Raw genomic sequence first — 15086 nt, forward strand, 5'->3', positions numbered from 1 at the left:
GGCTTGTGGTCTTTTTAGATAAATTTAAAATAGCATTTTCTTTGAACAAACACATAGTTATTTTTTTCTAGGACTGTTAAAACTAATTGTACTTACAATATGGAATTCCCCCATTAAGAACCATGGACTTTTATTTTGTTTAAAAGATATAGGCTTCTATTCTCAGAGATCACCTTAATGTTTCATACCATGGATGGTTGCTTCATTGTTCCAAACAACCTTAGTAAAATTATATAACTTTGTGGCATGACTTGGTTTATTTTTATCTAAATTACTGTGTTTTCCTAGTTGCTAAACAGATCCCACAACTAATAAGTAATTATTTTCCAGATTATCTATTGGAAGTAGATAACACAATAAAATAACTCTGACTATTATTTTTCACACACTGGGCCCACCATGTGCAGGAATCTTTACACACATTTCTACCCCCACGGTCTTGCTATGACGGTGTTCTACGTGTTGAACAAATGGAGGATTGGAGATAAAAACTCTTTCCCAGGTCCGGTCACGGCTATAACAGTCGCTGGGACGCCAGAGCCTTTTGGTGCCGGGCACCTCTGGAACACAATCTGCCGAAAGACTACCATTTTTCAAAAACTCAGGTGATTTCCTTTTTTCCACATTTATAAATAATGTCACGGTGTTGAAAAAATTATATTTCGTCTGTTTTTCTCCTTTTAAATGTTCGTTTTTGCATGGCGTTAGTAGGACAACACATTTTTGGTAGGGTAATGAATGCCATGTTTTATGGTATGTAGTAACTCAGTCTTTTACACTCACATCCAAATCTCAGTCTGCTCTTTCTCTAGGCTCCCACTGAAGGAGGCTTCAGCAGCAAAGCTCTGCAGGACCAATGTTCATTCTGCATCAACATACTCCTAGCAGAAACCCTGCCATAGGCAGTGAGTTAGGGGCTGATGTGGGTTCCCCTGTGTGCTGTGATGTGTTCTATTGCCACTGGTTCATAGAGAGGCCGCGTCAATCTATGGCAGGGCAGAATATAGCCAGGCTGGAAGAGAGATATAGAGAGAGTAGGTGGAGACAAGGAGATGCCATGCAGCTGCAACAGTCTAAGCTGGTGGCCAAACAGTGTTGTAATTAATATAGTTTCTGTGTGATTATCTGGGTCTGAGCAGTCGGGAAATGAGTGAGCAGCCTCCGTGTACAAGGGGCATCACCCGCTGAGGAAGGGTAGGCACGAGCTGACGGGAGCTATGAGAAGGCAGGTTTCTGACCTGGTTCCACAGCCTTCTCACTGTGTAGACTTTCCAAAGCCGCAGTGGGTGATGAGGAAGGCCAGGCCTTGGGGTGTTCACACATAGATGGTTTGATCTTGAGGGAGTCCTTGGGTCAGTCTAGTACGCAGCTAAGACTAACTGTAAGACCAAATGCTTTTGCTGTTTTGGATGGTATAAGGTGCTTTTATTTTTATTTTTTCCCACCATAATATTTTTATTATTTGGGAATTTCCTCCAACGTACTTTGCTCACACTCACTTCCCAGTCCTCTCGGGTTCACCTCCCGCCTTGTGCTCTCCCCCAAGGCATAAAAAGGGAAAAGAAAAGAAAAGAAACACCAAGTGTGAGCTGTGTCGCCCCACGAACTCACTGGAGCACACTCACGCTCCCTGCAGCCAGGCCCTTAAAGAAACCGAGGTCGCCCGCCCACCTCCAACAGAAGCCATCAACTGTGAAGTGCTGAACTTCAGCGTTTTCGTCACAACTTTTAGGGACTCTCTTCAATAGCTTAATGCCTAGACGCTTTTTTTTTCCCTTTTGGGTGGGAAGAGGGAGAGGTTGGCACAGACACCTTCAATTCTTCCCTTTTCAGTTATGAGTCTGCAATCATGGATACAAACAAAGCTTCCCTGCCCATAACCATAGGTGGCAGCAGGGATCACAGTCACATGGCTTCAGGCAGACGGCGGCGGACTTAGCTCACCCCAGGTCTCTATAAAGCCTTTACAAAGCCTCCCATTGGCAGTTCAATGGACTCTTCTTTCCTGGGCCTCTGCTACACACGAGCTCTGCTCTGCCCCTCTAAATTCCCACCTGTGATCTATGAATTTAATCCTCGGATTGGGAGAGAAGACCCCATGGGCTGCCGACTCACTGAAGTCCATGTGGCTGTGAACCCTGGTCCCCTGACTTCTGAGCTGAGCCCAGCTGAGACCCCAGAGGCTCAAGCACTCTGGAAGACACTCCCCCATTCCTGTATCACATTCCTATTGATGGGTTTGTTCCTGAGCTTCTACTTTGATGTCTTTACTGGACCAAGAACAGAAAATGTGTAAAAAGCCTACGTGGGCAGCAACAGGGATTAGAAGAACCAGTCCTGGAGAGCAGACAAAGACATCGCTGCATGTGCCCAGCTCGTGTTACCGCTCCCGGTGTCCATACCATGACTAACCATGGCCTTGCTTCCTCGGCTGACCAAGGCCTGTCAGAACACATCAGTTGGCCCAAGAGACACAGTGTACTTGCTGCCCAAATTTTTATTAATTGGTGGAAAACAGGGAAACCACGAAAGGCAAGCAGTGAAGAAAATACTGAAAAGCCTTTATCAGAGAAAGCTTTCTGAAAAATAATAACAAACTTGGTTACAAAATAAGTTCCCTACGTATGTATGGAACTACTTCATTATTTAATCTATATTTACCTCAGTTACTCAAATACGTCCCACATTTTCTTCCTAAAGTGTATATTTATCAAGAGATCATCAGTGATTACAAGCCCTAAACTGAAACTATAACACAGATTTAGTTTTAATTAATCAAATAATTTTATCAACCATAGCATCTATTAAAATCATACCTGCTGTGAAACAGCAGTTGCTGGGCACGGCGGCACGGCTTTAGTTTAATTCAGTCTCCTGGGAGGCAGAGGCAGGGCCAGGTCTGGGGGGGGGGTCAGCTAGGGCAGTAGCAGCGGCGGGGGGGGGTCAGCTAGGGCAGTAGCAGCGGCGGGGGGGTCAGCTAGGGCAGTAGCAGCGGCAAACAGGAGACCAGCCACGTTAAAAGTGACTTGGTGCTGCTCTTCCCAGGCAGCGGTGATTCACAAGTTCCTGAAGGCGCTGGGGTTCAGGGTGTTGGCAGTTTGGGCTTCTATTTAGGCACTGGATACAATGAGAGATTACTGTGCCGTACTGACAAATATCGTCTGTATACTTGGATGAATAGCTTTCTCTCATTGACTTTGTTTATTTTTATCTGTGGATGGAAATGCCCACTTATCCCCCTGGGAGTATTGAGTGCATTTATCTCTGGACCATGTAGTATCAGATGCACAAAGGCAGTAAAATGTGGAACCCATCACTCCTCCCTGGAATCCCTTTGGTAGAAAAATTAATTTTAATAGAAACAAGTGCGTTATTTCCCAAACTGTTGATATTGGAGGATACAGAGGGCCTGCCAGGGTAAAGTGTCATGTGCTTTGACTGTTCTCGTTCGCTGGAAGTCACCACACACCGTCCCTTCCCTGTGCTGGGGAGCCCAATGAACAATGTGCCTGTCTACACCTAAAAGGCAAGAGCCACCCCCCATCTTTTCTTGGCAGGAATACTTGGAAATTTTAAACAATCTAAAAATCAGCTGACTTATATGCTTCGTACCCTTTCAGAAAATGTCACGGATTCCTATTTGCAACACTAATGAACAGTCACCAATTGTCTTAATTCGTTATTGTTTTCAGCTGAAAGAGCGAGTGCTTACAGAAGTAACTGGGCTTTCTTTTTATAGCTCTCTCTGGAGAGTCTGAAACGAGTTTAGGCTGAAAGACACACGGAAAAAGCCGCCTAACTTTTCTTCTCTCTGAATAGAATTCTCTTCATCAAACTGCCTCATTATCCATCCCTCAGCCGAAAAATACAAGCAACAAGGGGAGACCTCAAGACCCAGGGACGGCACAATTTTCCGGAGACCGCTCCAGCATTTGTCGTCTCTGGGCAGGACTGAATCACGTTTGCGCTGTCTGAATTCTACACACTGCTAAAAAACGCCAAAGCTCTGCTGCCTTAAATGGTAGCAGAGACTAGGAGGGCAGGTTTGGCTTTTCCCAGTACCCAGGCGCAGCACACAACTCAAAACTGCAGTCACACGCAGTCCCAGACATGGCAGGGCATGCTGAACCCCAGCAGGGACAGGAGAGACAGGGAACCGGTGCTCCCTTCTGCCGGGACCTCCTGCTTTGGTTCACTAACTGACTCCTCAATAAGAGAAAGAATCTTTGCAGCGTTTTCCTTAATAAGAGGGGACAAAGGTTGAATACATGGTTCTGCTCCTGGTGTGCTCAAGGGAAGAAGGAAAGGAGATGTGACCCTGGTGGCAGGCAACACGATGGGGTGCTGTCAGCAACCACAGCCAGAGAGAAAGGGGTAAGGACAGGTGAGCAGGAGAGGCAGCCAAGTCCTTGCTCTGTGTAGTGTGTCTTTTGAAAGCAGCTTCCAAAGCTCTGGAGTTCTTGACACCCAGAAAACACGGCAGGAATTTCTGTTACCAGAGTTACTTTCCAAGCACTTGTGTGATCTTTCAGTGCAGGGAGTCAAGGGGAAAGATAGCCGGGCTTGTAGTTGCTAGTTCAAACTCCGTGTACCCGAACACCTTCCCAACTTAACTGCTTATGTGGAAACAGCCAGCCGCCAATATGCGGGAACTCACCTAGTTAATCTGAACCACTGTGGGACTCACACCGTCAGCCTGCACCATTGTCGGACTCACACAGTCAGCCTGCAGCACTGTGGGGCTCACACCGTCAGCCTGCACCACTGTGGGACTCACACAGTCAGCCCGCACCACCGTGGGACTCACACAGTCAGCCTGCACCACCGTGGGGCTCACACAGTCAGCCCGCAGCACTGTGGGGCTCACACAGTCAGCCCGCAGCACTGTGGGGCTCACACAGTCAGCCCGCACCACCGTGGGGCTCACACAGTCAGCCTGCACCACCGCGGGGCTCACACAGTCAGCCTGCAGCACTGTGGGGCTCACACAGTCAGCCTGCAGCACTGTGGGACTCACACAGTCAGCCCGCACCACTGTGGGACTCACACAGTCAGCCTGCAGCACCGTGGGGCTCACACAGTCAGCCTGCACCACCGTGGGGCTCACACAGTCAGCCTGCAGCACTGTGGGGCTCACACAGTCAGCCTGCACCACCGTGGGGCTCACACAGTCAGCCTGCAGCACTGTGGGGCTCACACAGTCAGCCTGCACCACCGTGGGGCTCACACAGTCAGCCTGCACCACCGTGAGACTCACACCGTCAGCCCGCAGCACTGTGGGACTCACACCGTCAGCCTGCACCATTGTCGGACTCACACAGTCAGCCTGCAGCACTGTGGGGCTCACACCGTCAGCCCGCACCACTGTGGGACTCACACAGTCAGCCCGCACCACCGTGGGACTCACACAGTCAGCCTGCACCACTGTGGGACTCACACAGTCAGCCTGCAGCACTGTGGGGCTCACACCGTCAGCCTGCACCACCGTGGGACTCACACAGTCAGCCCGCACCACCGTGGGACTCACACAGTCAGCCTGCACCACTGTGGGACTCACACAGTCAGCCTGCAGTACTGTGGGGCTCACACCGTCAGCCTGCACCACTGTGGGGCTCACACAGTCAGCCTGCACCACTGTGGGGCTCACACAGTCAGCCTGCACCACTGTGGGGCTCACACAGTCTGCCTGCAGCACCGTGGGACTCACATAGTCAGCCTGCACCACTGTGGGACTCACACAGTCAGCCTGCACCTTCCTGGGACTCACACAATCAGCTTGCAGCATCATGGGACTCACACAGTCAGCCTGCACCACTGTGTGACTCATAAAGTCATTCTGCAGCGCCGTGGGACTCACACAGTCAGCCTGCACCACCGTGGGACTCACACAGCCACCATGGGGCTCATACAGGCAGCCTGCTCCACTGTGGGACTCATACAGTCATTCTGCAGCGCCGTGGGACTCACACAGTCAGCCCGCACCACTGTGGGACTCACACCGTCAGCCCGCAGCACTGTGGGACTCACACAGTCAGCCCGCACCACTGTGGGACTCACACAGTCGGCCCGCAGCACCGTGAGACTCACACAGTCGGCCCGCAGGATCCCCGGCCGGGCCTTTTCAGGCCTGGTCTCACCTGTTCAGTCTGTACTGGTTGTGGTACTCCCTCTCTTGCGCCGCACTGTATTCGTTCTGGTACTTGAGCAGCTGCTCCCGCAGCTTGCAGACCTCAGTGGAGAAGGCGTTGGGGAAGTCGTCGGCTTGCTGCAGGCGGACGAGCTGCTGTTGGATCTGCTCCGTGAAGAGTTTGGCGTTCTCCAGCAGCTGCACCTCCGACTGCTGGGTGCTGGGTTAAAGGGAAGGACACCGACAGTGAGGAAGTGCCCACACATCCTCAGGACCCTTCCTGATTCCTGCGCGCTGGCTGGGGTGGGATCCAGTCACAGCTGGTCCCCATTCCTGCATTTTGTTCACCGAGAGCGAGGCTCGCCTTCTAGCCTGAGCTGCCCACCCTCCAGCAGGAAGACGGGTGTACACAGTCAACCGCAGTGCTTGGTCATAAGGACTTCTATGGGCATAGTCTAGATCCAGAGAGTGGGGACAAGGGAGACAGCGTGTAATTCCAAAGGAGCAGGGCATTTCCCTGACCTTGAAGAAAGACCAGGACTCCCAAGGAAGAGGAAATTAAGAAGCAAGCAGGCCCCTCCGCTGCCCGAGCAACCCATTTTTCTTGGTGCCTTTAGTTTTCTAACCGTGACTGCACCAAGATCTTTCCCGCTTTACTGAACTAAGACATTAACCTTCCCTCTAATGGCCGCCACTGGGAGACCATGAAAATCCTCCTATAAAATTGCGGACATATTAATTAGTTTTAACGGTACCTTGATGCCTGGCTAGAACTAGGTTTGACCACCACAGAGAAGAGGATTCTCGGGTTGTATCCTGTGGCCCTGCCCCTGTTCAGTGAAGGGGCTGAGCATCTGCTACAAGCAGAACTGGATAGACAGAGAAGTTGTACTTGATATAGTCCCAAGAATATTCTAGAACCCATGCATGCTGCGAGCTTGTATTGGCTCCACATGTCTCCTAGACGTGACTGATCTGTCCCAGATACGCTCGCACTAGTGACCCCCCGCCCTGAAATCAGAGGCAGGCCTTTGCTATTTTCTGTTTTAAAGGCAAAACTCCCTGTGTGCTCCATCGGATTTCCTGACCGAGAGAAACCTCTGGGTTTCAGCTCATTTGCAGAGATGTCCCAGAACTGATCTCAGCAGAGGTGGCTGGCTCCCCCTCCTTTCCCAGGCTTTTCTGTGTCGTGTGTTGAGTGGCACCCGGCCACACAATTACTGGAACATGATACGTTCCAGGAACTATGGTAGGCGCCAGGGAACAAGCCGAGCAGGGCCGATGAGCACACCTCCAATTGCCAGGAGCGGAAACGGGAGTTTCTCCCTTACAGCTCAGTGTTCTTGTATGTTAACAGACACCCCGCTATCTGGCGCCAACTGCCAGAGCTGGATCAGGCCGCCGTGAATCAGGCCGCCGTGCTCACACAGAAAGGAGGCAGCTCGGCAGTTAGCCCAAGTCCGAACATGAGTAGCGATTCACACAAATGCCCTTGATGGACAGTGTCAGTAGGAAAGAGTTCGGCTTCTGATCTAGTCTTTGTGGAAAACCCACGTCTGCCTGCCTGCAGCCTCAGCAGCGGGAGGATGGACGCGCTCCACTGGGCTCTCCCCGTGGGTCTGCGACAGAGTGGTGGACTTTGTAGTGGGTAGAGAAGGAAGTGTGGGGTCAGGAGGTGGGAAAGTCAGCAGGACGGAAGCAGCTCCGTCACAACACCGCACAGTTTTAGCCCCGCACTGGTATGAATAGATAAGGGGTCCTCAGAGAGCTTCAACTCCCAGGGGCAGACGCGCTCTCGGCAAAGCTGCTGACTCCTGTGGACATCTAGTCTGCTGCCCTGGACTTAGCTGCAGAGTGGGTTGGGGTAGGAGGAAGGGGTGAGGAGTCGGGGTGGGCATCTTAGCAGGTCTAAGTCTAAGCTGTTGGAGAATCTGCTAGTCTGAACGAGAGTTTTCAATAGTTAGTCACCATGCATACAGTCCCTCTGCCAGAGACCTCCTCCTTCTGCGTGCATGCCTGTCATCCGGTGCTCAAGAGCTATTTTCCGAGCGGGCAAATAGCCTTGTTTTGTCACTTCTTAGTGGCAGAGCTAAGACTGTTCTAAACACTCAGTCAGAAAATCCACAGGACCAGGCCCCGGCTGCCCGCAGCGCAGACCACGGACGACCCCACCCATCTGCGTTCTTCCATTTCATCCTCACCTCCCTGCTCACTTACAGTGTCTTCTGGGCAATTTCTAAACCCACTTCAACTCTGCCCATGTCTCAGACTCCACATTTAGAGGGAACAAGAGTGAAGACAAGTCCCGTTCGTCGTGAGTAAGAACAGAGGTGACAGAAGGTGCCTCTGTGCTGGCAAACAGCTTACCTCACCACCATGTCATGGAGCACCGTGTACTTGGCTTTCAACTCTGCCATTCTGGTCCCAGGAAGTTTTCCCATAGAATACAGCTAGTAAAAAGAACATAGGTTAGTGTTAGCCATCATTGCCCTTACGCCTGGGGAGGAGATAAAAGGGTCTCACTTGGTCTCGAGCCTCTCAGCTGAGCATTGGAATGGTTACATGTGCGGCATGGTAGCACTCAGAACGCTGCTGCGTATTCAGACGGAGTAGCCCTAGCCTGCCTCTCGCTAAGCTCTTTCCTCTTGGACGAGTCTCTAAACCTCCCTAGGCTATAATTTCTTCATCCAGAAACTCAAGGAATTAAACATCTTCTGGTTCTAAAAAGATTTTTCTAGGTTAAACATTTTGAGTTGTGTGGACTTCCAGAACAGTCGCTTGTAAGTTGAGAGATGACGGTCGTCTTCGGAGCAAGGGCCACGCATCAGTCACTCCTTCTCAGAGATGCCCTGACGGCCGTGGGCTGCTCCACCCGAAACCAAAGCTTGGCGAAAGAGCCTCTCCAAGGTTTTAGTTAAAACGGTCAGGACTTAAACTTCTGCACTCCAGTTTAAAAAACAACCCAAGGTCACACCCCTTGCCTAACGTCTCTGAAGGCAAAGTTTACTATTTATATAATGAGGTATTATTTGTTTCTTTTTTCCTGCAAGCTGTTCTTAAATGTCTAAATATGCATGTATACAAATACATACACGTGCAATAAACAAGTATAAAAAATGGAAATGTGTTCTTTTGTGTTTTCATGTAGTGATCCCATTGAACTCTCTTGTTAAAGCCAACAGCATAACTTCTCTTACAATTTCTGCAAACACACAATAAGTCTCTTGAGTTTTACCTTCTCTCCTATGTCTGCAGATAGGTCCTTCCCTCCTCCTTCCCCCTCTTCCTCCCTCCCTCCCTCCCTCCCTTCCTTCTCTCCTTTCTTCTTCCTTCTTTCCTTCATTTCCTTTCCTTCTTCCTTTCTCTTTCTTTTGATGATTCTCTCGTACAAGCCAGTCTAACCGCACCTCCTTTCTCCACTCCTCCCATCACCACCCCCACATCTCCCATCTCCCCCAGATCCACTGCTCCTCCATTTCCTTTCAGACAAGAGCAGGCCTCCCAGTTATCAATTGAACATGGCATAACAAGATGCAATAAATCTGGGCACACACTCTTCCGTCAAGACTGGACAGAGCAACCCAGAGGAGGAAGAGGGTCCCAGGAGCACAGGAAGGAGTCAAAGTGTGCCCTGGCAAACTGAAAACACGGCTTATGTGATAACGTGAACAATGTTTACAGCGGCATCCATGGCAGTTCTAGAAGAAACAGTTTAGTGCCTGGGGAGATGTTTTAGCGGTTAAAAACACTGCTCTTGGAAGAGGACTCAGATTCAGATCCCAACACCTCCAGCACCACACACAATAAGCTGTAACCACAGTTCCTGGAAACCAAACATTCTTTTCTGGCCTCTGTCGGCATTGCACACTTGTGGTACACACATAAACATGCAGGCAAATACTCATACATATGAAATTTAAAAAGATTTCAAAAAACACTTAATCCATCAATTGACAAATGAATGGAAAAACAAAATGAACGTTTATACCGGGTTGCCACAGTCTACAATTTAAAGAGGAAAGGGTCCTGATACCTGTTCCAGGGAGGATGAGTCTGTACCCAGGAAAACCGTGAAAAGACCAGACACAAAGGCCACATTTTGCGTTTTTCCTGCACAGGCAAACCTTTTCAAATAAAACAGGTTTAGTAGCTGTGTAGATACCGCAGCCAAGAGGAGCAGTGTAAGAAGAAAGAGGTACAACTTTCTTTTTTGTATCGTGGAAATATTCTAAAATTAGAACATGTTGATAACCCAACCGATGTATATACTAAAATTCACTGGAGTACTTTTTATGCTCTGTGTATTCTGACTCGATAAAACAGAAATACAAGTATAAATTCAAGATTTCCAATACGAAAGGAAGATTTGCAACTGGAAAAAGCCAAGAAATTAGTACAGTTTAATTAAAAATCAAGTATAAATTCATTACTATTATTTTTTAAATACCAATTTTGTCCATTAGCAGGGTCTACTTTCAATGCCACATTAGTAACAAGTACTTCCTAACATCCATAACGCACTCCCTAATGTTATTTCCTGCTAAAAGAAGCCAGTAAATGTCAAGAAAATGTCCAATGTTCAATTTCAGACCTGGTGTGTGTGTGTGTGTGTGTGTGTGTGTGTGTGTTGGGGAGTTGGGGGGAGGAACACACAAAGTGAAGTCAGGACATCTTAACCAGAAAGTAAGTTCTTCATGCTGTACAGGATCTGATTTTACATTTGAGGGTGTGATAGAGACCCAGAAGATCCAAACCGAGATGCTGAAATATTCTCTGGGCTGTAAGTATATACCACTTTCTATTTTTGTCTCTGTTTTCCCATATTTATTCTCTGTATGTCTGTCTGTCTGTACCTTCTCTCCCCTTCCTCCCTTCTTTCTTTTCTTTCTTGCAACGCACAAGTATATTTTTAATAATTAAAGGCTATTAAAATACGTTAGCTGTGATTGCTGTAAGCAGTGGTGATGGAGGAAGGTCATTGGCTAATAAAGGAACTGCCTTGGCCCATTTTATTGGTTAGAGGATAGGTGGGAGGAGTAAACAGAACAGAACGCTGGGAGGAAGAGGAAGTGAGCTCAGAGTCTCGACAGCTCTCCTCTCTAGAGCAGACGCCTGAGAGAGACGCCATGCCCCGCTCCCGGGATGAAGCTCCGACCCAGGATGGACATAGGCTAGAATCTTCCTGGTAAGCGCACCTTGGGGTGCCATACACAGATGATTAGAAATGGGCTAAATTAATATGTGAGAATTAGCCTAGAAGAGAATGGGCCAAGCAGTGTTTAAATGAATACAGTTTGTGTGTTGTTATTTCGGGCATAAGCTAGCCGAGCAGGCAGCCAGGGTGCTGGGGACGCAGCCCCGCCGCCCTTATTACTACAATTGGCGCCCAGACGTGTGGACAACTAAATCCACTTAAAAAACCTGAGAAGGCTTAAAAATAAGGGAGAGAGAGTTTAACACAGATTTTTGCTGTTTGTTGGTGGCGTGCTGTAGAGAGATTTCCTGATTCGGCAACAGTAGCAGAAAAAACGCTGTGTCATTTTAAAGCGCGACTTCCTGGGGCTGTGCGGCCATTGCGATCTCTGTCTGGCTCCTGCAGGAGACAGAGCTTTTGAATAGAGCATTTGGAGTAAAGTGCTACGATTTGTTTTTTTGTTTTTTTGTTTTTTTTTGGTTTTTCGAGACCGGGTTTCTCTGTGGCATTGGAGCCTGTCCTGGAACTAGCTCTGTATACCAGGCTGGTCTCGAACTCACAGAGATCCGCCTACCTCTGCCTCCCGAGTGCTGGGATTAAAGGCGTGCGCCACCATCGCCCGGCTTATGATTTGTTTGATGGCAACTAGACTCGCTGTGTTCTCGGGTCTGCTCTGCTTGTTAGAGGCAAGCATGCGCTTTCTTCTAAGAGAAGCTTCCTGACTCAGCTTTAGCTGCAAAGCCTGCAGCTCATTAAGAGGTCCTGCCACGAAACACTTAAACGGTGTTGACGAAAAGCTGAACGCATGCTTTTCGGTTTTCAGCTGTAGCAGGAAAAAAGCTGCGCCATTTAAAAATGCCGGCTTTCTGCGCCATCCTGCCAGGGCAAACTCTGACTGTTTGAGGCAGGAGGGCCGGCTACCGAGAGAGGACTTGAGTGTTGTCTGTTGTAGCTCACTTGCTGGCAGGGACCTTGAAATGCCATACAGTTGTTGCAGTAAACATGGCTACAGCCTGTATATCCGCCATGAGGCTGGAAAGCTAAGGAATGGACTGGATCTAGCTGGCAAAGCCACGCCTTTAGTCCTACTGAGATTGCTTGGTAAATTAAAGATTCATGTGGTCAGAAAAAGAGAGATATACAGTAAAGAGAGATTCAAAGACAGAGAAAATTTCTGAATGGTTTAAAGTGTGTTAAAAATATATGCAGACTAAAAGTTGAAGTTCTTAAAGTAAAAAACAAAAAAAAAAGGAAGAGAGTTGTTGTGTGTGGTAGCACACGCCTTTAATCCCAGTGCCTAGAAGGCAGAGGCAAACAGATCTCTGTGAGTTCAAGGTGTAGTAGCTTACACCTTTAATCCCGAATGCCTGGGAGGCAGAGACAGGCGGACCTCTGAGAGTTCAAAGACAGCCTGGTCTACAGAGTTACTTCAGGTCAAAGATACAGAGAACCTGTCTCAAAAAGCAAAGAGTTAAAAGTAAAAATAAACAAAATAGAGGTTAAAACAAAGCTGCACAAAGATGGAAAATACACAGAGAATTTTGATACTGTATGCTATTATGCTCTCTTTGAATTGTTTAAATGCTGAGGAAGGAGAAACAGATGCTAAAAGATAATTGTTTATAAATGCTGCTGAACTAATCCAACATAGATATTTCGAATTTGGATCTAAGGATATGATACTTTGGAAAAGAGATTCTTCTTTTGTTTTCACAGAGGATCAGACCTTGTGGATTGCATTTATCCCGATTTGGTATGATGGACCACGCCCTCCTGAAGGGTTGTTGTGAACACCTTCAGAAAATTGCTTTGCTCAACTGCCAACTGAGATGAAACTAGCACACAGGTTATACCATGAAAGGCCTAATTAACGACGCCCCCATTCAGCAGGAAGCAGTTTGGAGAGAAAAAACTGCGCCCATGTTCCCAAATATGGTTTATAAATGTTCTTTTACATTTTAAGGGGGATATGATATAGATATGAATAATTTACATTAGTATAGATTTTGCTTTATTGATAGAGATTTAAGGTCAATTTTGTTATATGTATAAGTGTTTCTGATTTTGATTAAGGTATTGTGATTGTGTAGTTCATTTAAATATGTACTGTATAATTAAGAAATATAGGTTGTTAATGGATAATCATCGATAATAGTAAAGCTTGTAGTCATGTTAGTTAGATTTTCTAGACATATAGAGATATATTTTAGATAGACATTCTTCATGTCTTTCAAAGATTACAGAATAGGACATTTAATGTTTTAATAACTGAGGACTTTTCATGACAATGAGACACTCTGCTCCTGGCAGCACCAATCTACTTCAAGAGGAAGATGGGCATCGAAGAGGCACCTTATGGAGTTTGATAGCCATTTGGGCAAGAAACTGCTCTTGCCTGGACTATTGCATAAACTGGACACAGAGAACCCACAGAGAGAGGACTACTGAACTTGCTTAAGGTGAGATGATCTTTCGGGGTTCCTGATTCATGAAAGAGTCTGCGAGACATTCTGCAGGACACAACAGATAGTGACTGAACTGACTTTGAATTTTCCTGCTTTATGGAAATGTCTGCTGGATAGCATGGGCCTGAAGGCTGAAGATGGATGCCCCAACGGTACAGAGGAACTTTGGGTGACTGTCCAGGCAGCGAGATGTCTCTGTCATTTCTAGAGTTTTAAAAGTTGCTTTTTTCTTGTTTGCTTAGGTAGTATTGTATCTTTCTGGAGTCTTTGATGGAGTTAAGAATAGTTAGTTATAGTTATAGTTTTCCTTAGTTATGATAAAGATTATTGTAACTTTTACTTGATAACTGTTTCGTTATATGTAATTTTGCTATGTTAAAGTTAAAGCCTTTTTTTTTTAAACCGAAAAAGGGGAAATGATGGAGGAAGGTCATTGGCTAATAAAGGAACTGCCTTGGCCCATTTTATTGGTTAGAGGATAGGTGGGAGGAGTAAACAGAACAGAACGCTGGGAGGAAGAGGAAGTGAGCTCAGAGTCTCGACAGCTCTCCTCTCTAGAGCAAACGCCTGAGAGAGACGCCATGCCCCGCTCCCGGGATGAAGCTCCGACCCAGGATGGACATAGGCTAGAATCTTCCTGGTAAGCGCACCTTGGGGTGCCATACACAGATGATTAGAAATGGGCTAAATTAATATGTGAGAATTAGCCTAGAAGAGAATGGGCCAAGCAGTGTTTAAATGAATACAGTTTGTGTGTTGTTATTTCGGGCATAAGCTAGCCGAGCAGGCAGCCAGGGTGCTGGGGACGCAGCCCCGCCGCCCTTATTACTACACAGTGGGACTCAGAATTTCAAACAGGAGCATGGTGGGTCAGATCTGAGAGGAGACAGCTGGGTTATAGCTCGGTGTCTGCTCTGAGCACAGTGCCACCCTCGGCAGCAAACTCTTGGAAGCCTAGCAGCGGGTGGGCCATGGCTGCGCATTGGCAGGCTTATGGCCACAGACAAAGCAAGAAGGCTAGCGAGGTCCATGTCTTAGCCACCTCTGTCTCTCCCATGGCCCTTGGTACCTTGAGAATTCAAGAAAGCTCAGTGGACAAAACATCTCACTTGTCTTTGTAGTTTCTACATAAATCGAAAGTCAAGTCACAGGAGTCCTGGGAGGCATAAACGTTCTTCATCTCCACTACTGAAAACAAATCTCTCATAAAAGAGAACAACTCAGCGTGAAAAATGTATTTGCTTCCTTCAAATTAAGATGCCAGGGCTGAGAAGATGGCTCAGTCACTAAGGTTCTAGGC

General features: G+C 47.6%; 1 protein-coding gene across 1 annotated transcript in view; it reads right to left on the bottom strand.

The window, feature by feature from the left end:
- The window catches only part of LOC121434611 (coiled-coil domain-containing protein 146-like), a 138306-nt gene that overhangs the window by 52637 nt on the left and 70583 nt on the right, over positions 1 to 15086 (bottom strand). The window contains exons 3-4 of the mRNA XM_041633524.1: positions 8495 to 8577; positions 6138 to 6347 (exon numbers count right to left, since the gene is read on the bottom strand). Coding sequence (XP_041489458.1) covers positions 6138 to 6347; positions 8495 to 8577 — 293 coding nt within the window. The remainder of the gene's footprint in view (positions 1 to 6137; positions 6348 to 8494; positions 8578 to 15086) is intronic.

Source organism: Microtus oregoni, unplaced genomic scaffold (genome assembly GCF_018167655.1).
Source record: "Microtus oregoni isolate MIOR12 unplaced genomic scaffold, Mior012 000044F_ref0000062, whole genome shotgun sequence".
NCBI classification, from domain to species: Eukaryota; Metazoa; Chordata; class Mammalia; order Rodentia; family Cricetidae; genus Microtus; species Microtus oregoni.